The 22,823-nt window shown below is 41.9% G+C and overlaps 2 protein-coding genes across 3 annotated transcripts in view; one reads left to right on the forward strand and one right to left on the reverse strand.

Moving 5' to 3' along the window:
- Positions 1–4,652: 4,652 nt before the first annotated feature.
- On the forward strand, positions 4,653–7,429 carry LOC119301211 (protein FLUORESCENT IN BLUE LIGHT, chloroplastic-like). 2 transcript variants are annotated; one of them, XM_037578145.1, is made up of 5 exons: positions 4,653–4,806; positions 5,146–5,270; positions 5,505–5,664; positions 6,357–6,677; positions 6,960–7,429. In XM_037578145.1, the coding sequence occupies exons 1-5, from the start codon at positions 4,695–4,697 to the stop codon at positions 7,160–7,162; spliced, it is 921 nt and encodes a 306-aa protein (XP_037434042.1). In that variant the 5' UTR covers positions 4,653–4,694; the 3' UTR covers positions 7,163–7,429. The 2 variants fall into 2 exon arrangements, with proteins under 2 accessions (XP_037434042.1, XP_037434043.1); XM_037578146.1 differs by lacking the exon at positions 4,653–4,806 and having other exon boundaries at positions 5,143–5,278.
- Positions 7,430–10,651: 3,222 nt separating this feature from the next.
- The window catches only part of LOC119301212 (protein ENHANCED DOWNY MILDEW 2-like), a 13,930-nt gene continuing 1,758 nt past the window's right edge, over positions 10,652–22,823 (reverse strand). Inside the window, exons 4-19 of the mRNA XM_037578147.1 lie at positions 22,483–22,530; positions 22,236–22,393; positions 20,800–20,896; positions 20,613–20,708; positions 19,775–20,022; positions 19,615–19,695; positions 19,119–19,535; positions 17,456–17,600; positions 17,263–17,364; positions 16,669–16,761; positions 15,204–15,245; positions 14,438–14,548; positions 13,059–13,130; positions 12,854–12,972; positions 12,667–12,730; positions 10,652–12,572 (exon numbers count right to left, since the gene is read on the reverse strand). Coding sequence (XP_037434044.1) covers positions 10,899–12,572; positions 12,667–12,730; positions 12,854–12,972; positions 13,059–13,130; positions 14,438–14,548; positions 15,204–15,245; positions 16,669–16,761; positions 17,263–17,364; positions 17,456–17,600; positions 19,119–19,535; positions 19,615–19,695; positions 19,775–20,022; positions 20,613–20,708; positions 20,800–20,896; positions 22,236–22,393; positions 22,483–22,530 — 3,567 coding nt within the window. The 3' untranslated portion in view covers positions 10,652–10,898. The remainder of the gene's footprint in view (positions 12,573–12,666; positions 12,731–12,853; positions 12,973–13,058; positions 13,131–14,437; positions 14,549–15,203; positions 15,246–16,668; positions 16,762–17,262; positions 17,365–17,455; positions 17,601–19,118; positions 19,536–19,614; positions 19,696–19,774; positions 20,023–20,612; positions 20,709–20,799; positions 20,897–22,235; positions 22,394–22,482; positions 22,531–22,823) is intronic.

Consider the following 22,823-nt stretch of genomic DNA (forward strand, 5'->3'; position numbering starts at 1 on the left):
TCATGTTAGCAATTGCCGCATTTTATGATTATGAAATCTGGCAAATGGACGTCAAAATTGCATTCCTTAATGATTTCTCAAAGAAGAGTTGTATATGATGCAACCAGAAGGTTTTGTCGATCCTAAAGGTGCTAACAAAGTGTGCAAGCTGCAGCGATCCATTTATGGACTGGTGCAGTTGGAATATACGCTTTGATAGTGTGATCAAAGCATATGGTTTTAGTTTTATACAGACTTTTGGAGAAGTCTGTATTTACAAGAAAGTGAGTGGGAGCTTTGTAGCATTTCTAATATTTTATGTGGATAACATATTGTTAATTGGAAATGATATAGAATTTCTGGATAGCATAAAATGACACTTGAATAAGAGTTTTTCAATGAAAGACCTCGGTGAAGCTGCTTATATATTGGGCATCAAGATCTATAGAGATAGATCAAGACGCTTAATTGGACTTTCACAAAGCACATACCTTGATAAAGTTTTAAAGAAGTTCAAAATGGATTAGTCAAAGAAAGGGTTCTTGCATGTGTTACAAGGTGTGAGGTTGAGTCAGACTCAATGCCCGACCACTGCAGAAGATAGAGAGAAAATGAAAGTCATTCCCTATGCTTCAGCCATAGGTTCTATCATGTATGCAATGTTGTGTACCAGACCTGATGTGTGCCTTGCTATAAGTCTAGCAGGGAGGTACCAAAGTAATCTAGGAGTGGATCACTGGATAGCGGTAAAGAACATCCTGAAATACCTGAAAAGGACTAAGGATATGTTTCTCATTGATGGAGGTGACAAAGAGCTTGTCGTAAATGGTTACGTCGATGCTAGCTTTGACACTGATCCAGATGACTCTAAGTCACAAACCGGATACATATTTATATTGAATGGTGGAGCTGTCAGTTGGTGCAGTTCCAAGCAAAGCATCGTGGCGGGATCTACGTGTGAAGCGGAGTACATAGCTGCTTTAGAAGCAGCTAATGAAGGAGTCTGCATGAAGGAGTTCATATCCGATCTAGGTGTAATACCTAGTGCATCGGGTCCAATGAAAATCTTTTGTGACAATACTAGAGCAATTGCCTTGGCGAAGGAATCCAGATTTCACAAGAGAACCAAACACATCAAGAGACGCTTCAACTGCATCCGTGATCAAGTCAAGGAGGGAGACATAGAGATCTGCAAAATACATACGGATCTGAATGTGGAAGACCCGTTGACTAAGCCTCTTCCACGAGTAAAACATGATCAGCATCAAGACTCCATGGGTGTTAGAATCATTACAATGTAATCTAGATTATTGACTCTAGTGCAAGTGGGAGACTGAAGGAAATATGCCCTAGAGGCAATAATAAAGTTGTTGTTTATATTTCCTTATATCGTGATAAATGTTTATTATACATGCTAGAATTGTAATAACCGGAAACTTGATACATGTGGGGATACATAGACAAAACACAGTGTCCCTAGTATGCCTCTACTAGACTAGCCCGTTAATCAAAGATGGTTAAGTTTCCTAACCATAGACATGTGTTGTCATTTGATGAACGGGATCACATCATTAGGAGAATGATGTGATGGGCAAGACCCATCCCTTAGCTTAGCATAATGATTGTTAAGTTTTATTGATATTGCTTTCTTCATGACTTATACATATTCCTTTGACTATGAGATTATGCAACTCCCGGATACCGGAGGAATGCCTTGTGTGCTATCAAATGTCACAACGAAATTGGGTGATTATAAAGATGCTCTACAGGTATCTCCGAAGGTGTTTGTTGGGTTGGCATAGATCGAGATTGGATTTGTCACTTCGAGTATCGGAGAGGTATCTCTGGGCCCTCTCGGTAATGCACATCATGATAAGCCTTGCAAGCAATGTGACTAATGAGTTAGTTGCGGGATGATGCATTACAGAACGAGTAAAGATACTTGTCGGTAACGAGATTGAACTAGGTATGAAGATACCGACAATCGAATCTCGGGCAAGTAACATACCGATGACAAAGGGAATTGCGTATGTTGTCATTACGGTTTGATCGATAAAGATCTTTGTAGAATATGTAGGAACCAATATGAGAATCCAGTTTCCGCTATTGGTTATTGACTGGAGAGGTGTCTCGGTCATGTCTACATAGTTCTCGAACCCGTAGGGTCCGCACGCTTAACGTTCGATGACGATTTGTATTATGAGTTATGTGATTTGGTGACCAAATGTTGTTCAGAATCCCGGATGAGATCACGAACATGATGAGGAGTCTCGAAATGGTCGAGAGGTAAAGATTGATATATTGGATGATAGTATTCGAACACCGGAAGTGTTTCAGCATGTATCGGGTACATATCGGAGTACCGGGGGGAGATATGGCCCATATGGGCCATAGGAGGGAGGCAGGCCAGCCCACAAGGGGTGGCGCCCCCCCCCCCACCCCCCAAGGGATAGTCCGAATTGGACTAGGGAAGGGGGCGGCGCCCCCCCCCCTTTCCTTTTCCTTCTCCCTCTCCTTCCCCCTTTTCCCCTCCGATAAAAGGAAGGGGCTGAATCCTACTAGGAGCACAAGTGGGACTCCTCCCACTTGGGGCGCCCCTAGGTCGGCCTCCTCGCCTCTCCCTCCTTTATATACGGGGGTGGGGCGCCTCTAACACACATCAATTGTTCCAAGCCGTGTGCGGCGCCTCCCTCCACCGTTTACCCCTCCGGTCATATTGTCATAGTGCTTAGGCGAAGCCCTGCGCGAATCACTTCACCATCACCGTCACCACACCATCGTGCTGGCGAAACTCTCCCTCGACACTTTGCTGAATCATGAGTTCGAGGGACGTCATCGAGCTGAACGTGTGCAGAACTCGGAGGTGTCGTATGTTCGGTACTTGATCAGTTGAATCGAGAAGACGTTCGACTACATCAACTGTGTTAAACTATCGCTTCCACCTTTCGGTCTACGAGGGTACGTGGACACACTCCCCCCCTCTCGTTGCTATGCATCTCCTAGATAGATCTTGCGTAAGCGTAGGAATTTTTTTGAAATTGCATGCTATGTTTCCCAACATTATTCATATTGATTGGGTTTACTTTGTCTACATCATGTCATCCTGCTTAAGGCATTACTCTGTTTTCATGAACTTAATACCATAGATGCATGCTGGATAGCGGTTGATTGGTGGAGTAATAGAAGTGTATGCAGGCCGAAGTCGGTCTATTTGTCACGCACGTAATGCCTATATACATGATCATTGTTGTGAATACGTCATAACTATGCGCTTTTCTATCAATTGCCCAGTAGTAATTTGTTCACCAACCTTATGATATGTGTTCGAGAGAGAAGTCTCTAGTGAAAACTATGGCCCCCGGCTCTATTTTATCATATTGCTAAAAATCTGAATATACTTTGTTGCAATTTATTTAATTTTACTTTACTTTGCAATTTATCTATCTATCATTATTAGAATTAATACTTTCAAGTAACGAGTTCAAGGGGATTGGCAACCCTCTTCCCCGCGTTGGGTGCAAGTATTTGCTTTTGTATGTAAATGTTGCTTAGGGGAGTTTGTTTGGTTCTCCTATTGGTTCGATAACCTTAATTCTCATTGAGGAAAATACTTATCTCTACTGTAGTGCTTTACCCCTCCTCTTCGGGGAAATCCTAGCGCAGTTTACAAGTAGCAGTTGCTCGATGATGGTCGTCGGCAGTCTCGAAGCCGTGTCCTTGCCTACTTTATCATCTTCTAGAAGCGACACCTAAATGTGAAAGCTTATTTGCGTAAAATCAGGGTACAGAGGATTCAATCTATTCCATTCATGGCTTTGATCCAGTTGATGCACGTAATACATGCAATTGCTATAGTGAACAGAGATGTTGAGGCTGAAGACGTTTTCACTTGGCCCGCATCCATCACCGAGAGTTACTCTGCCAAATCCACATATACCTGTCTGTGCCAAGTCATGAAGAAATCTCCTACAGCTGGCTGCATTTGGCGAAGTTGGGCTCCTCTAAAACGCAAAATATTTGCGTGGCTTGCAGCCCAATACCGCCTGTGGACATCGGATAGAAGGCTCTGCACGGATTGCAAGACTCACCCTCCGCTTGCTACACCTACCTTCAAGAGGAAGACAATGTTGATCATATTCTTACACAGTGTGTGTACGCTAGAGAAGTTTTGCACACTTGCTTCGACTTGCTACAGCTCAACTTGTCTGGACCGGTCGCTGACGATACCTTTGTTGATTGGTGGCTCAGAACTAGGAAGAGGTTCAAGACTAGTGATAGGCGTGGATTCGACACTGGTGCTGGGGACGGCATGGGCGATTTGGAAGCAGAGGAACGCTAGAATCTTCAATCGCCCGGAATAGATGGAACAGCTGTTGGGTCTGGCTATGTGTATCACCAGTGAGATTAGGGGGTGGAGGGATGCCAGAGGTGGTGTAGGAGGTCTAGATCGTTTGAGAAGTTAGTTTTAGACTAGTGGGTGTGTGGAGGTGTCCATTGATTGATGTTCGCATCATTCGATGGGTTCTTGTAAATCTTTTGCTCTCTTCTATAAAAGTAAGGTACGCTTTTGGCGTATTCTTGAAAAAAAATCAAACCAAGATGTATTATTTTAATATTGTCGGGTCTTATGTGCAAAATAACAACCGAGGCACTTTATCATCTTCCCGAAGCGACACCCAACGAGGCACAGGGAGGAGATTTTCCTTATCCTCCTGATGCCGCTTCTCATGCTTCTCTCCCCACCGGCGGCGGCGCCGTCGCCGCCGTACCGGCGAAGCCACGGAGGTTCTACCACGAGATTATACGCCGTACTCCCCGAGACCTCAGGTGAGTGTTCATCGCCTCCCATCCACCTACATTATTGCAGTATTGCTTGTATCTCTCGTTACCGTAATGTTGGGGCATCCCTGAGCGATGGCGACTGTCCCCTTGACCTCCATGCCTCTAATGCTTTCCAGCGTTAGATTGGAGATGCATATTTTTTTTATTATGTTCCACTTCGGTATGCTTGTCATAATTCATCAACTTCTTAAAAATGCTAGATGCAAAATGTTTGGTCAAAAACCTTGTCATAGCACAATCTGTTACTGCATCGACTGTTTCTTATTCTACTATACTACATGCCATTTAATGATATCTGACATGTTATGGAATTCTGTCCTGCAGAGCGAATGTTTCTTGTAGCTAGACATGCCTCGTCGTCGACTGATCCGGTGCGTCCTGGGAGCGACAACTTTGATATAGCTAATGGACATGGTCATGTCCTTATCAAGTCTACATCTGATCTTCAGGTATGATGGTGAGTCCCTCGGTCTATTTTTCGCGTTGCATCACCGAATAATCAAGATGGACCGGACCTTTGTTGAGCATAAAGCTGAAATATGCTTTAGTTGCCTTGAATGTATTTTCAACGGATAGTATAGTATTATTTCAATTCTCAGTAGGGAGCTCCATTTGAACTGCTTGCAGATACAGTTATGTTGATGTCTCAGCTACAACTTTATACGATTTGTATCTCTTTGCAGAAAGCTGTATCTTCTTGTTTCGGGAAAGCATTGGTGACCAGCAGTGCTGTCATGCTTGTGATGCCGCCCAGTTGCTTGGCAGAAGAATGCGACCCGGGGTACTCTCTTCCTAACATGCCGCTGTTGTTTGCGATAGCCATGGTCGGTGCTACTGTTGGAGGTAATATCACATTGTCAAGGATCTTAGCACGTAGGAAATTGTTTGTGGCTAGCAAACTAGCTTTAAGTTTCAGCCCAACACTACACAATTGATTTTCCTTATATTATTTTTTTAATACTTCATCAACATCTTGAGCAGTTATGAATATCAAACATTAAAAAATATGCAATTTTTTTGAACTGCTGACAACTTCTGGGAGACGGTAGAAATCTAATCTACAGCCTTATAAAGCTTATTTTTTTTCTCCAAAAGCGCCCCAAAGTGTGTGTCATATTGTATTAGAAGGAAAGCGCCAAGAAGGCACAAAGTACAACTCAACGAAACCAGAGACATTGTGCAAGTACAACTCGAGAAAACCAAAGACAAACAAACATTCACGTTTGTCTTTTTGCTTGCTATTTATTAGTACATGAAAAACAGTGTATGTATCCTTAAAGACCTGAATTCTTTCAGCTTGTTCAAGCATGTTGCGGTTAGCTTTTGCCTATATGACTATTTCTGCCAATGACTGTTTCTTTTGTGATGGCCGTTTTCCATCATGCTCTTGTTTGTAGAGAAAATGACATATGCAGTAGTTACTACTTCATACTGCTTAGTTACCCTTGGTTATTCTGTAAGTTCTGTAATATGTTTGTCTCTCTGGAGGTGCAACATTTTCCTACTTTAGATTGAACAATTCAGAAACCCTGTAGGGCTCCTTGCGAGACAAAGGAAAGGGGAACTTAAAAAGCTTAACGATCAGCTACGACAGATAAATGCTTCACTGAGAAGACAAGCCAAGATAGAATCCTATGCTCCTGCTTTGAGCTATGCACCGGCTGCTAGTAAGATACCAGAATCAGAAGTCATTGTTGATCCTCACAAACAGCGCCTGCTCACATATCTGAGGACTGGGAAGAACTACCTGAGAAACCAAGCTCCAGACAAGGCATTTTCCGAGTTTAAGGCAGCTCTTGATCTTGCACAATCTTTGGGTGATCATGTTGAAGAGAAGAAGGCGGCACGAGGATTAGGTCCGTCATTGTTTGGCATGAATTTCATTTATCATTTGCTTGTACGCACATTTGAAACTGATCGTGCTTTGATGCGTACTTCGTTGCCTAGAGAGCTCAGCAGAATTTGCGCCCCTCCTGAACATGCCAATGATAGTTTGAACATGATAATGTAAATACAATTTCACCATAACAAACTGAATCGTATAAACAGAGTAGCAGTACTAATTGCAAGCATTGTGGTGCCCATTTTTATTTACTTTTTGTGAAATCCAACTGACGGAAGTCCTTTGCGTTCATCAGGAGCATCATTGCAAAGACAAGGAAATTACAAGGAAGCAATAAAGTACCACTCCATGGTTCTCAGCATCTCCAAGATGACTGGAGAGGATTCTGGTGTCACTGAGGCATATGGGGCAATAGCCGATTGCTACACCGAAGTTGGTGAGCTCGAGAAGGCAGGCAAGTTCTACGATGAGTACATTGCAAGATTGGAGAATGACTGAAAATGTGTGTGTGTGCGCGCGCTACCTGTGAGAATGCAAACACCGCTAAACTTTTTGTTCTTCACTAGTCATATGATGTCTTGTAGATGTGCAGTTCCTGGCAACAAAAAAGACTGGTTTATTATATCTTCTAAGTTGTTTCCCCTGAATTATGTGAGATCATTTGGGTCAGTAGCATGCTGTGTAGTTATTTTGGTAGTAATAGCTTACTGTAAGTACAAATGAAATCCAGCTTTCCGACTTGAAAATTTTAAAGAAATACCTCAACCTATCACTGCCTGTCCTGAATTTGTTTTCAGTTCCTTTGCCACTTCTCATATTTGTAATGTGAAGGTTTTCTGCTCAAGTGTGAGCTAGGGAGGAAAGGACATGGGGTAGGGAAGGACAAGAAAAGAAAAAGGTGTCGAGTCACAAGTGTAAGCAACGGGTACATATGAGAAAGGACTGTCCAGATCTCAACCGTAAGTGCTAACATGGCCTTTTGGTGATGACTCAGATATCCGTAGTGATGTCCTTGCAGTGTCCTCATAGTATCAGGCAAAGGTGAAGCGTGGATGTTGGATTCAGCTAGCACTTTTTATGTGGCTCCCAACCGGGAGTGGTTCTCTTCGTCCAAATCTATTGAGTTTGGTTAGCCTATATGCTTGATGGCATTGGCTAGCCGTATTGTTGAAGTAGGTGACATCAAAACCAAGATGTTTGACGAAGTTAAGCAGTGCTTTGTCAGGCATGTGCCGGGGCTAAGAGGGAATATAATTTCGCTTGGAATTCTTTATGATGGTGGTATGTTCTTTCATTGTGATGAGGACCATGAGAATCATGAAGGATGAGGTGACCATAATGATGGGAGAGAGCATGCATTGGCGGACCTTGGGTGCAAGAGAAAACCAGGGGGGCAAAAACTTGGCGGCGGCCCTTGCTGGATTGCACATGGCTCTATCGATGAGAGGACGGCTTCGCATCTTTACAAGTTGCAAAGATGCACTATTGTAGGCTGGAATTGTAGGAGTAGCAGCAAGGTACCATGGAGACGACAGGTCTAGGGCCAAGTCAGACTTGTCGTACAGCTCTCGATAATCTACGAAGGAGGCCACCCAAGACCGAAGTACATGGAAGTTCAACGCACAGACGAATTTAAGATGGTGAAGAACATTCGTCAAGTTAAGTTTGTGTCGAATAGTATGTGTGAGTGTGGATAGGATATAATTAGTGTCGGAGTCCGACTTGATTTCCTATAAAACACCCGGGGGTATAGACAGGCATGCAGGGGGAGGCAACAGCATGTGTCGGCACTTGGACGGCCACGATATCATGCGAAGAGCATCAATACTCATGGCCCGGGAAGTAGACGAGTTCGTCGAACCTTGTTAATAAATTTTGATGTTTGTGTCGTGACGCACAGAATAAAATGTCCACCGGCTCCAGGCGTTGCAGATCTCGAGCACCAAATGAGGACTTGAGTGCAGCTCCACCTTACTTCTTCAGTTTATGGAAGCCTCTGATATTTTATTTCTACAAGGAATCGCTATAGGCCTACAGATGTTGGGTATTAGATCATGTATACCCAGACTGCACAAATCTAGACCCCTATACATCTCGGACGTGTCCATAGTATCACCCCTCAATTTTAGACATTCAAATCATAGTCTTCATTTTCGGATCCTCAAATCCATACTACTAGCACATACAACAGAAAATTCATGAACGTACATAGCTAAAAATAAGCAAAGGTCTACTTGTCATCCGATATGTTGATGACATTCATGCCGGAGCCGCCGGCCTCGTGGTTACTGGTAGTAGGACAAAACTCTAATGCGTCCCCCCTCATCCGGTTGCAATGCGAGCGACGTGTCATGCCTCCATCTCCACTAGAATTACTATCGGAATCAGCTCTTATAGTAGGTAACCTTTTGCCAAACCATGGGTCAGCATCTTGTACTTCCTCCGTTCCTAAATATAAGCTTTTTTAGAGATTCCAATAAAAGACTACATACGGAACAAAATAAGTAAATATATGCTCGAATATATATATATATATATATATGTGTGTGTGTGTGTGTGTGTGTGTGTGTGGTTTGTATTGAAATCTCTAAAAAGACCTATATTTAAAAACGGAGGGAGTAGTAAGTAACCTTTTGCAGACCATGGCTACCGGTCGACATCAAGCTTGAAGCTTAAACAACAAGACGTAGACCAGGTCATGGTGGTGGCGCGGACAAAAGGGAGGATGAAAATGAAGATGGTAGGGTCAAGGCTCGCCATCTGACGGTTTGGCCCTCGGGCTGCGCACCAGAGCGGCCACATGGATGCACACTGCTCAGCTAGGACCGATGAAAGTCAACGCACATGGTCGTCCTTTCCTCTGTCTTCCCGTTGCATAACGCCATCTCACGTCCAAAGCACCTAGCAACTCCGGCGGCCTGCATGGCAGCGCCGCCGCAGCACCAGCATGCAACACTCCCGCTTGCAACATGTCACAGCACGACGGTGCTGGCAGCACCGGCTCGCAACAACATCACCCGTCATAGCAACTCCGTCTGCCTCGCAGCACGGCGGCGCCGTCGCAGCACCCACTCATAGCTTGTCGATGACTGTCGTAGCACTGGCACGACGGCATTGTCGGAGCATCACCAGAGCAGCCCGAAAACACCATTGCAGCAGTTGAGCTGCCGGCGCAGCACTGGCTCACACCATGACAACGCCATCGCAGCATCGCCGGAGCAGCCCGAGCCACCGTTCGCAGCAGTTCAGCCGCCGTCACTGAGATGTCGTTGCAGCACGGCGGCGCCGCCGCAGCATCGCCGGAGCGGTCTGAGCCACCGCCGCAGCTGAGATCCCGTTGCAGCATCGCTGGGTTGTTGTCGCAGCCTTGCAGTGGGCTCGCAGCAGCCGGACCAGCCTCGTAGCGCCCTCGCATCACTTGAAAAGAGAGCTAATGAAGGCCATCCATGGTGGATGAGATCCCCACGGGATGGAAGAGAAGATGGGGAGAAAACGGTTTGACCAGGAAGACTGAGGACGTGTGGCTGAAAAGATATCCCACGAAAGGCTAGACAGAGGTTATATCGGTGGTGGGGTCCAGGGGACACGTGGCAGTCAGAGGAGACAGCTGCGCGAAGGAGCGTTCGCATCCGGATGAGACAGGTGTAACGGGGAGTATCATATGCTAGTATCATACATATGATACCAGTGTATGATACTATCTTTATAATGCATAGTTATATTAGTATCAATGTGGTACTTTATTTATTATCATGCATGACACAAAGTAGCATAACATTAATTATGATACAGTGTCATGATATGATACTCCACTTTCTCTATCTTCATTTAATGCTACGACATCTCATCAAAATTTTCTAGTTGACATGCATGATACTAGCTATGATACTACCACTACGACCAGCCTGAAACCAAGCAGTGGGCCAGGGTGCCATGAAATACCCTCACACGGTCTCTGACCATACAGGCTATATCATACAGGCTATATTGTATTGCAAGGTATGATCTTTCCCACCTCCTGTACAATCCGCACCAGCAAAGGAACGCATGAAACAGGGCGCAAAATAGAGATTTTCACATAACAGGTATCACAACATTGGCAAGGACTAAACAGCGAGTCATCATCTGCATACCTTTCATTCGTGACAACCTAATTACAGAAGTCACTTTGAACAGGTCGGGTCAGAAAGAATTAAAACTGCATGGCTAGGGTAACTTGAAGAAGCTTCAGTAATCAAATATGAGGCGGCCCTCTGCCAGAAGGATCTGGCCCTCTGTAGGGGTACTGTGGAGGCATGTCCCTTCCATATCCAGGCACATCATGAACACCTCGCATTGCGTAGTTCGTTTCATCGAGGGGTGGAGCATATCTGTCCATTACCAAGCTTCTTCCTGGTGCATTTGCGCCCAAGTAACCAGGAGCGTAGCTGTCCATGACTGACGGTCCAGATCCACTTGAACCCGAGAACCCTGGACTGTACTTGTCTATGACTGAGCTCCGTGGAGTTGTACTCAATAGCCCATAAGACGGCGAAGTTAAAGATCGCGGGTCATATCTTGCACCTGAAGAAACAATCTGGTCATATCTAGCACCTGAAGAACCAATCTGGTCATATCTAGCACCTGAAGAACCAAGGGAGTAAAGACTGGTCTGAAGGTGATCATCCTGCCTCCTGGAGAAGCTGCCACCATTTCCCTGACCTTGCGGACTGCACGCGTCCCCAGCTCGGCCAGGGGCATACCTTTTGGTCATCTCTTCAATGCTAGAGTTGTACGCACTTGACCTATCATCAGCACCCGTGTAAAAAGTGGGGTCATTCCTCTCTCCAATTGCATCCTTGCGCCCATCACTGTTTGCCAAATAACTTCCCTGATAAGTAGTAGCGCTGTTGAATGTAGAGACGCGAGGTTCTTTCACATGATACTTCATATTACTATCGCGGTGCGCTGTCGTATAACCACAGGGTTGTTCAGTTGGTATAAATGGGGAATTGCTTCTGGATCTGTGACGAGCAGTGCTGTTTTCAAGGGATGATGACATACTCATGTCTGAACTCCCTTTCGATTCCTTTACACGAGCACTAGTTCCATTGCTCTGTCCATGGTGCATACCCCTTTTACTTGGAATAGCTCTTGTCTCCTCATAGGCAACTTCCACTTGCTTTTCTGGAGGGAGGCTGTCTGCCTCGTCAGGGATCCTTTTCCTGCTCCTGTCATCAGAGCTCTTGCTTCCATCCCTGCTATTCTGTTTCCCTGGTCGGGAAATTTGTTGAGAGGTAGCTTCAGCTTGTTTCTTCAGGGGGTGGTTACCTGATAGATTAGCTTCTTTTTCTTCTCTGGGCCTAGCTTGCTTCTTCACCGTGAAGTTGGCCTTTCTGGCTGCTTTCTCTTCTCCAAGTCTATCTTGTTTCTTCACAAGGTGGTCATCTGATGGACTAACCTCTCCGACAGAGCATGCCGCCTTATGCCTTCTCTCTTCTGCTTTTCCTGATGGACTATCCTCTCTGAAATCACATGTAGCCTTCTCTCTAGTCTCTTTAGCTTTTCCTGATCTAGCATTTTGTTTACTCTTAGGTTCAGCTTTTCTCCGTGCAGGTACATTATCTGATAGATTGACCTCTCTTGGGTGGCATGAGGTATTTCCTATATTCTCCTTTTCTTTCCCTGATCTTGAATTAAGCACATCAGAAGATTCAGCTTCTTTCTTCGCAGGGCCGTCATCTGACAAATTACCCTGTTCAACACGGCGAGTGATTTTCCCCACACTTGTGTGATTATGCATCTTGGCTACTTCCTTATGCTTTTTTGTCCAATCAGAACGACTCCACAAATAGAGGGGTGGTGCAGATGCATTCCACCCTTGAACTATTTTGTCATTCACATCGAGAGAACCAGGCAAATAAAACGACTGCCAATTCAAAGAAATATATTAGGCAAAACAAGAAGGGAATAAACTACGCTCAAAGGTCAATAAGATTTATTGAAGTTCTTAAGCCCTTTACCTTCCCAGCAAGACAGTTACTATCCTCCCAAACCAAATCATAAGGTGTCTTCTTTTGATCTAACCTGGCAATACCAGAAAATGAGGAGAGCATGAACAGAGTCCAAAGAAAGTGTGAAAAAGAGATGTCAATATAACAATCTTAACAATTCAACACAAAGTTTAACAGAAAGGAATATGGTGGTTACCTTTTAGTTTCTTTTGGGACAATTAGTATAACAAGCTTGGGCTTAAAAGACAATGCTTTGTCGATAAATTTGTTCGCCAGAGCTGCTTTGACTCCAAAAGGAGGATTAAGCCCCATTATCTAATCAAGTATTAATAGATGTTAACCAGCAGTAGGAATTATTTTGTACTCTAGAACAACTAGTATCTGTGTCGCATAAAGTATACCAGTCGGCTTCCGCCAGGCAGTTCGTCTGGCTGCACAGTCATCCAATCCCTCCTTTCAAAGCAAAAGCTATTCTGGGAAGGGCATAAATATTGGGAGTAAGCATGAAAGTGGGAAAGCAATTGGAACTCCAGTAAGGGCACTTTCAGGCCATGGAATAAACAAATCACAGTAGGTAAGTCCTAATGCATTTACTTCAGGAGCTCTATTTGATGGGAAGGTTTACAAGTCGTTAAATCTTGACTGTTGGGGTACACCGACTAGTTGCTACTCCCTCCATAAACAAATATAAGGTGTTTTAGACATTTCAATATGGACTACATACGGACTGAAATGAGTGAACAAACACACTAAAATGCGTCTATACACATCCGAATCAGAAAAAAGTTAGAACGTCTTGTATTTGTTTACGGAGGGAGTACTAGTTAAGGTTAGTCGTGAATAATCCTACCATCAGCTACAAATACTAGACTATACAATACTGCACCAAAATAACTTGATACTGTGCGGGATCCGTGGGTGCCTCAGAGTCAGCGGCTATGGCTGCAATTGGATCACATCCATGCAGCTGAGCCATGGGACCTGCAGAAACCAATGTTACATAGTATTGCATTAGTTGAACTTGCTAGTTGGTAGAAATCATAGAATCAAAGAAGCACAGGAATATTTGCTAGTGTAAAACATCTGCAGATCTAATTATCCAAGTATGTCTCACGCTAAAACCAGTAGTAGTGTTGTAAACATCAACAAACAGTCTAATTCTAAAAGAAATCTGCGGTATAACGCTAGTACACGCATTAGGAATGAAAGCAGGTACTACACTAGCTAACAAAGCAACAGACCAGAGCATAGCCTACAGAACAGAGCATGACGGGAGATGGAAGAGGAGATGAAAAGAAAGAACAGAGGAGTCACCTGCAAAGGCCGAAGGCGGAGATGGGCTGACGGTTCCAACGAGCTGCGGCAATAACCAGTGGCCATGACACTGCTGTGTGGTTAGTGTGATGCTCATCCCTCTCTTCGCCTGGCAGCGTGTGGTGTAGTGGCCTCAAATTGCCTCTCAAAACATAGTATATATATATATATATCTCAAAAACTGGCAGTGGGCCTTAAGTCGCACTACCAGGCAGATTCAATTAGCCACCGCAAATCATCGACTAGTCACCCAGTCATGCAAGTACCCATTCTAGTCAAGTGGTCCACTGGCCCAGGTTACGATTTGCCAATCATAGATTAAACAAAGACTAGTTGTCTAATTTTAAACCAATTATCAGGAACAAAGCAACAAAGTACCAGAGGATAAATAAACCAAGGATTTTATGTTCCCAAAGAAAATTAAACAAGGACTGTGCTATCAACTCAAAAGGACTCGGTAGTTTACCTGTGGTTGGATAAGATCATAATTCTTGAAATAACACTTCTTGTCAACTTCATCAAGTTTTTCTTTCATCAATCGACTGAAATCATTTGCGCCACAGCAGAAATCCACTATCTTCAAGTTCAACAGAATTCAAGATATATCAAAGGCATGATGCAAATACAATGAATCGGTGATACTGTGTGTGGCGGCTATGATAAAATGAAAATAGCATTTTTACAAGGACAGTACGGGAGATCCCTACTGGTAAAATCGTATTAATATGCAATAGATCCACATAATCCAAAGCTAAACAAAGACGGATAAAAGCCAGAAGCCCTCCTAAAAACTAAACTAAAATAACCTGCCATGATTTAAAAAATGGGTACTTCATACAGCTCAAGAATAGGCTGTAACTTAGTACAAAACCTCGATTCTACTCCTGGTAGTTAAGCTCTTTTTTGTACTATTTGTTGAGATTGGTTATCACAGCAAACATTATCATAAATTTTCGTTACCGTCATTAGTGAGCACTGAGCAGAGACCTAACATGCTGTAAAACATCTTTTTCATTATCATTCATTAGTGAGCACTGAGCAGACCTACAGTATGTAACATACTGTAAAACATCATTCTGATTATCGTTCATTCATGAGCACTCAGTAGGGATAGCATATGCAATGGTGGGTTACACATATTTAGCCTTTTTAAAATAACTAGAACACTGCTTCAATAGAGGGCATAATCAATGACACAAGTATGTGCCTCATGTACTAGAGAGAGAATATACCGTATCACCAGGTTCCACATACCAATTAAGTTTATCAACAATCTGTAACATATCAATGAAGTTTATCAACAATCTGCTAATGAGGTGTAATTGTATAGAATTATAAGTAAATTATTCAGTAGAGAGAAATAACAAACATCAGGTAGAAAAAGAGAAATAACAAACAAATAGGTAGTTTGAAGCACTCAGCGGGATGAATGGGAGCAATCAGTCAGATTCTATGATTTCCTTTGCAAAAATATTCATGATCCTTTAATAGCTCTTGGCCAGAAATTTCCCAAGGTGATTTCCAGCTGGCCAATCTTTTCTGGTTCCAACTCACGAGAGAAACATTTGGATCATGCACAAGAAATATGTCTGTTCCAATATAAAGGGGAGATCAAAAGGTGACAATTAGACCATGGAGCTGGCCCTTTTTTGTTCTAAAACCAAAGAGGGTGAAAAGCAGTTCCTGATGTTGGTTTCTTGATCCCTGGTCTATGGAGCAAAAAAAATCTGGCAGAAAGAGCTTCTCGGTGAAGTGCATTCAAGTAAGAATTTCAAGAGAGGATATTATTGTCAACCAAAAGGTCAAATTGACAAGTGGGCAGAAATCCCACAAAGTAAGCTAAGATTAAAAAAAAACAGACCATAACATCAGACAGGCACCACAAAAAAGAAATTAATTGGAGCTTGGTCTTCGACATAGCTTTTAGCGTGTGATAGGGGAAAAGATCAATGCGTACGGGGAGGAGGGGGTGAGTTGCTGGCACGTGGTGGAGGGAAGGAAAAACGATCAAAAACCTTTCAGTTCTTGATACCATGTTAAGAGGAATAGCAACTTAATCTATATATAAACTAGGAATCTGAAAATACAGAAGGAAATACATGAGACCTGGTACAAATACAAATATCTTTCTAACAGTGGAAACTAGAAACCTCCTCGTCTCTCTAAAGGTACTTAAAGTTTTTTGGTTTGAGACTAACTTTGCCAAAGGTTGCCACACCTAAGATGAGGCAAGTTTAACTAATTTAGGTGTGTTTTGTTCAATCCATACTTAGGTAAGATGCATTTTCCCACACCAGGGCCCCACATCATATACACTTAGTGTGGCAAGATTCCCTTAGGGCTTGCCAACTTGTGGCTCCATTTTTACTGAACTAACCTTAGGATAGTTTGAGAAGAAATGTGTGGCAAAGTGTGGCATTACTAGGCCTAGAAACAAACAGCCCCTAAGCAAGGTTGTCAGAACCGTGATTTTTCTGAATCGGATCGGAGCTCCAATGGTAGGATCGCATATAGTAGAATCTTAACTATCAGAACCGTAAAAATGTAGATTCTACTAACCAAAATCGTAGAATCAGAGCGGTTAGTTTGGATCATAAAGTCGTAGAATCGTGATTCTGACAACCTTGACCTAAGGCTTTATATAAAACTCGTTAATGTTTCATGCTGTGTCAACATAATTTCTGGATAAGAATGTACCTCAACAAGCTTGTCCACCTTTGTGAAATGTCGACCAAAAGAACTGTAGCGTGATCCATAAATGAAAGGTGAAATATATACTCTGAGCCTAGTCTGGAACAAGAAAAACAATCTAAAGTTAGAAATCAATTGGCTACCATAACATTGCAAGGCAAATGTTCTGCCCAACATCACAGTACGCTCAGGAAATAAATGGCTCATTCCCGCCAACAACTCAAGGAGAAACGCTAAGATGAAGACGGGGTAAAAGTGCCATTGCGGCTTTCATAGATCATGAGAAGATTGACATATTTTTACTATAACTAATAATCGGTTAACTCAAGTGTTGGAACTGACGTGATTTAAACAAAGTATACCGACTTCAGAGGATAACACCAAAGAAATATTATAACGGCATTAACAAAAACTATCAAAGTACCACTTGAAGCATAATTATGAACAGATGCATCGTAATTATCAAAGTATACTGACAGTGAATCTTCTTCACGCACGGAAAGAGCGTGCCATAAATCTCATAGGAATGATATATTTATGCAAGTTTCTACAAAAACAACAGTATATGGAAAGATAAATATATGATTAGAATATACATACATGCCACTTTGTTAGCTGCTTCAAAACTTGAGGTTCACACACTGCTTTCGCCTCATTAACATTACCTCCATTACCAAGCGCTTTTAGAGCTGCTCCTACAGCCTAAAAAGCCCATCATTCAGAAAATGTTGAACAAATAATAACTAGTATGAAAGTTGCATTTCCTGCTGGAAATACTGAACAGTGAATGGACCTGAACAGAACGCTCAAGCTTGCCCGTCGCAACAATCTTATCAGTTTGCCTGCCAGCGTATACATGAGTTGAGGGCACAAGGCACCTGCTTGATATATCTTTTAGTGTCAAGGAAGAGCCTTCTTTCTCTACCAAAGCAATTACCCTGCAAGTAAGATTGAGAATATATCAGGTGGTACCATGACTCCATGAGGACTCTAAAGTCTAAAATGTAAATAATGTTTGATCAACTTATACTTTGCACATCCGTGTCAATAAAACTGAACGAAAAAGGCTAAACACAGGACGCAAGAAGATAATTGTAGCAAGATAAACAAGTAAGCTTTTAGGCCCTGGTCAGGTCCAGGAGAACTACATTTCCATGTGTGTTTGGTTTTAGAGTCAGGCATTCTGGTAAGTTTCCTTAGTGTTTTGTATGAGCCCAAGTCTACCTTACCAAAGATTTGGCTAGCCAAAACTTTGGCCAAGGTTTTTCTTGCCTATGGCTTGGCCAATATTGCCAACAAAACTGCACTAGAGTAGAAGTGGGCACGCCAGAAAACTGCAACCATCCAAAACAAAGGCCATTTTTTTTTGCCATTGACATAAAATATGTAGGGTACATTTTGGACACAAACCAAGCATACACTTATACTACCTCCGTCCATGTTTATAAGACCCAGCAACCAGATCTCTAGTACCAAGGCATTTGTCTTTCTAATTAAGTATTGCTTTAATTAGCCCAAAAGCTTCCATGCTTTCTCTCTCACCTCCCAGCCTCCCCCAATGAATAGAACGCATGCAAGACTCCCGCAGCCTATTTCTCTCACCTCCCTGCACGTCCTTCTCTCACCACCGTGCATGCGCCAATGGATTGCATGCATGCGGCAGCCTATTTCTTTTTCTAACTTGCATGCACATGCAGCTAGGGCTGCAAGAAAAGCTCAAGGCTCGTGAGCCAATTGAGATCAACTCGTTTTTTAACTCGACTCGTGATTGACTTGAAAAGAAAACAAGCTGAGTTTGAACACTTTATGTAGCTCGACCGAGAATCGAGCCGATCTTGAGCCAATGTTGGCTCGCTCGATTTTAGCTCGTTAGCTCGACAGAATGTCATTATGTTAAATGATCATGCCATATATTAAATAGAAATAAGATAATTTATTACCATATATGTTGTCCATAATTTTTCTCCATTTTATTTACCAACGAACATGAAAACTTAATTAAGTGCAGAGAAGATTTAGGCCTAATTATGGCACGTGGTCGACTAGTTAAATATCCTATAATTTTGGCAAAGATTCCCAGCATATTCACCTTAACTTTTTTGTTTTTCATCCATAGATTTATAATTTTTACCATCTCATTTAGCTCGAAACTAGCTCGAGATCGACTCGAGATCGTTACAAGCTGAGCACGAGTCATGTTCTACAACTCGATCATGAGCTTCACTCAGTTTGAGCTCGCTCGAATTTTCATATGAGTTGAGCTGAGGCAACTCCAACTCGCTCGAGCTCGACTCATTTGCAGCCCTACATGCAGCCTAGTAAATCCGGACAGGGCAGGTTGGCCAAAGGGCCCTTTAAATCCGGACAGAGGTAGTAGTACGTAGTACAATTAGCACATGGTCATGTATGGGTGTGTAGTGACTGGAGTCCTCAAGTAATTATATCAAGTGACTAACCTCTTCTCTGTTTCACTGTCCACCCTAGGAAATGAACTCTGGGGCAAGCTCCCCATAGTAGATAAGGATGAAGTTGCCAAGTATTTTTCCTGCTCATTTGCAGGTCTTGAACTGCTTGCAGAAGTATCTTTGACCTTTGGTTTTTTCTTCTCAGGCTTGTCAACAAATTGCTCCGATGAACTCTTCACAGCAAATTTTCTGGCATGTTCTTCTTGCACCCGAACCTTGACTGGCAGCTTTGCAGCTTTAATTGAAGGTTGGTCAGGAAATGATTCATCAAAATCTCTCTTTCTCTTGTTAATCAACACCTTGTTTTTTCTCTTTAGGTAATCTGCTGGTTTTACAATTTTTGGAGTACCAGGAAACTTTATATGACTCCTGACAGGTGTCTCAATGTCACTATCTATCTCATGGTCCCTGAACAGTTTACGACAAGTCAGTATATGAACAATGTAGACAGCATTTAACAAATATAAGTGAAGAAGTTACTACATACAAACAGTAGATCAAAATTCTTTTTGAAAGGTCCCAGGCTCGTGTAACAATGTCCTCGTCGCTATCTTCAAAGGGTATTTCTCTGAAATATCTCGAGTATGAGAAGAACAGAAGAGACCACATATGGATTAAGAAATTTAGAAAAAGAAAGGCAGCAGCACCTTGGCAAACATTTTCTATGATATGACTTTGGACAGCGTCTGCAAACAGCAAACTGCAATTGTTCTTGTGATCTATCCTCCAAGCCTTTACAGTGAAAACACCAATGAATGGGGCACGTAAATGAAGATCCACCTATTATCTTGTTCTCCTTTTCTAAGGCTTCAACCTTGTTGTTAGGATGAAGTTTTCTTGCAACACATTTGGGGTGGTAAAAGTACCCACATGTAGCATTGTTACAAAGAAACACCTAAAGAATAATATCATAATTAGCAAAACTGCATAATCATAAAGCACTGAATAAAATATGATTCACATTGATACTTAAGTAGATGCACTTCCTAACAGTTAGAACGATGCAATTACTCCATCCGAAGCGCTGAAATACGGTCATAGTTACACTTTAGTTACCTAACCGTTAGTTATTGGCTTATTGCAATAGCCAAATTTTACAGATAAAATGGTATTAAATGCCCCTAGTACGTAACTGCTAGAACAACTAAACTATTTCATAACATTCAGAATATCTACTTTATGAAATGTCAACTAGATGCTCTTTCATAGTACTACTCCTAGTTCTGCATTCCTAGGTAATGCTGGCTGTATAGTGGTTGAAAGCCTAAAACTGCAAATAACAATTGCAGCTTTAAAGTCATGTAACAGCAAGATTAATGCATAATAAGTACTCCCCTCTGTCCCAAAATATACGAGCGTAGTGTCAAAAATGATCTTATATTTTGGGATGGAGTAATTAAGTGTTGCCGATCGGCGCCGAAAATCAATTTATTGTTAATGAACAGTGAAACCAGAGTGAAAAAAGTTAAAACAATGGCAATGTACCTTAGCAGTTGGTCCATCCGAAGGCTCTAATACTCCACAAATAAAGCACTGGTGTTGCTTATACTCACAGTTCTTGCACAGAAAAGTTTTCATTGCCTAAAACACATTGAAAGAGAAAAGTCAATAATAAAACAGAAGCAAGTTCAAATTTCATGCTATCTTTACCACTCGGAATTTCAAAAGCTACCTCAACTTCTGCCTCAGTGAACCCAAGGGTATCACAATACGAATCTTCGCCTGTGCCTATTTTGGCATGGAAGGACCTCATACATGGGCCATCACACCTACAATAGAATAATACAGCAAACAGAACACGGAGAAGTATTATAATATTGACACTAAATGACTACTTACAAATGACCATAGAAAATTTTACATGACAGTGATGAAATGAGAAGAATCAATAACTGAAAATGTTCTTGGGCAAACGTTGCAGTCTTAAGAAAGGAAGAACATAGTGGCACACATTCTATGCTCATGACCTGGATTTGATATAAACATCATGAGGCACACACTACATGCAGGCAAGGTGTGATGATGTCGACTAGCATCTGGATGAGCTATGAGCCACCATTTAACAAGGGAATGTAGTTTTATATTTAAAGAAAGTTTACAGCTTATTGGAGGTGATGGCTTATAAAAAGTAACCTGTTAAGTCCATGGAGTACAGTCTAGCAGCTCCACAACCGAAAAATATTTAGAAGGAAAAGGAGGCTATAGACTTGTTGCCTAATAGTCTTAACACGACTCCTTGGTCATGGCTCAAATACCACAACTGCCAATGTAATGTTTGACACTTTTGTCCCTAAATAAATATACTCCCTCCGGTCCTTTTTAGTCTGCATATAAGTTTTGTCCGAAGTCAAAGTATCTCTAGTTCTCTACTTTGACCAAACTTATAGAAAAAGTATCAACACTCACAATACCAAATCAATATTGTTAGATTCATTATGAAATGTAGTTTCATAGTATATATATTTGGTATTGTAGATGTTGATATTTTTTAATATAAATTTGGCCGAACTTTATAGAGTTTGACTTGACACAAATCTAATACGCAGAGCAAACAGGACCGGGGGGAGTACAAAATTAATTGTAAAATAGGAACTTGTTGTGCAATCAAATCTTACTTATGTCAGCAAAAGTTGAGCCAGCATGGTAATCAGTAATTGATCTAGCAATGTGCCCTCATGATTCTAACCATGGGTATCAATTAGTCCTTGTTAGGTTATTACTAAAATAAATACTTAGTTGCTAACTTGCTATAGCTAAAAATTCTAACCATGGGTATTTGTCCTGGTTAGTTTCACTGTGTGTACCACTTAATAAATCAATTATTGTGATAGCACCAAATCCTGTTCATCTACCCCGCTTTCTGTAGCTACAGCTTCATAATTGAACTTATACAATCAGATATAATCATTTCAGCCCGTTTCCGTTCCTGGGCATGATACAACCAAGTATTTATAAATCTAAGAACTAGGGCTAATACATGCAGTCAAATATCTTGCTTGTGTAAGCTCAACTGAAGACATGAGCAACTAAATACTAATTAAACTTCAAGCTGACTATGGATAGGAAATTTTAGGTCACCAACTCATCCTATATAAGATTTGCACCTACCCTAACAAGTCTCCTCCATTGTCACATATGGCACAAGTAAAATCAAACAAATCATCCTCCTCTTCATCAGATTCAGAATTTCCATCAGAAACCATATCCTCTATCTCCTCATCAGAGGCAATAAATGACTGCTTCATTTCAATATTATCTGACTCAACCTAGTTGAAATGATAATAAGAAAAATGGTTAACTTCATGATGAGTTTCCTGCCAAAAGAAATCAAGAGAATTCATAGTCCCACACATACCTCGCTAATTTGCGTCTTAGATCCTTCTTCAATAAATGCTTGCAAAACCTGTGATAACATTCATCATAAGAGATATAAGAATATTGGCACTCAAGAGTAATATTTTGTTTATTAGAACCAGACAAGAGTTATACAATCAGTAAAGTTATTTAGAGTTGACAAGGAATACGGCTAGGACTACGTATGAAAATGAAGCAGAAACTGATGGAATTGAGTGTTATTACATTTGTTTCCGTACTTCTTTAGCAGAAGCAAATACGGAAATCTCATAAACAAATACAGAAGAAGCAAATAGAGTCAGAAATGAATACAGAGCGAATATGATGCGGACACAGATACAA

This window comes from Triticum dicoccoides, chromosome 5A (assembly GCF_002162155.2).
Source record: "Triticum dicoccoides isolate Atlit2015 ecotype Zavitan chromosome 5A, WEW_v2.0, whole genome shotgun sequence".
Taxonomy (NCBI): Eukaryota; Viridiplantae; Streptophyta; class Magnoliopsida; order Poales; family Poaceae; genus Triticum; species Triticum dicoccoides.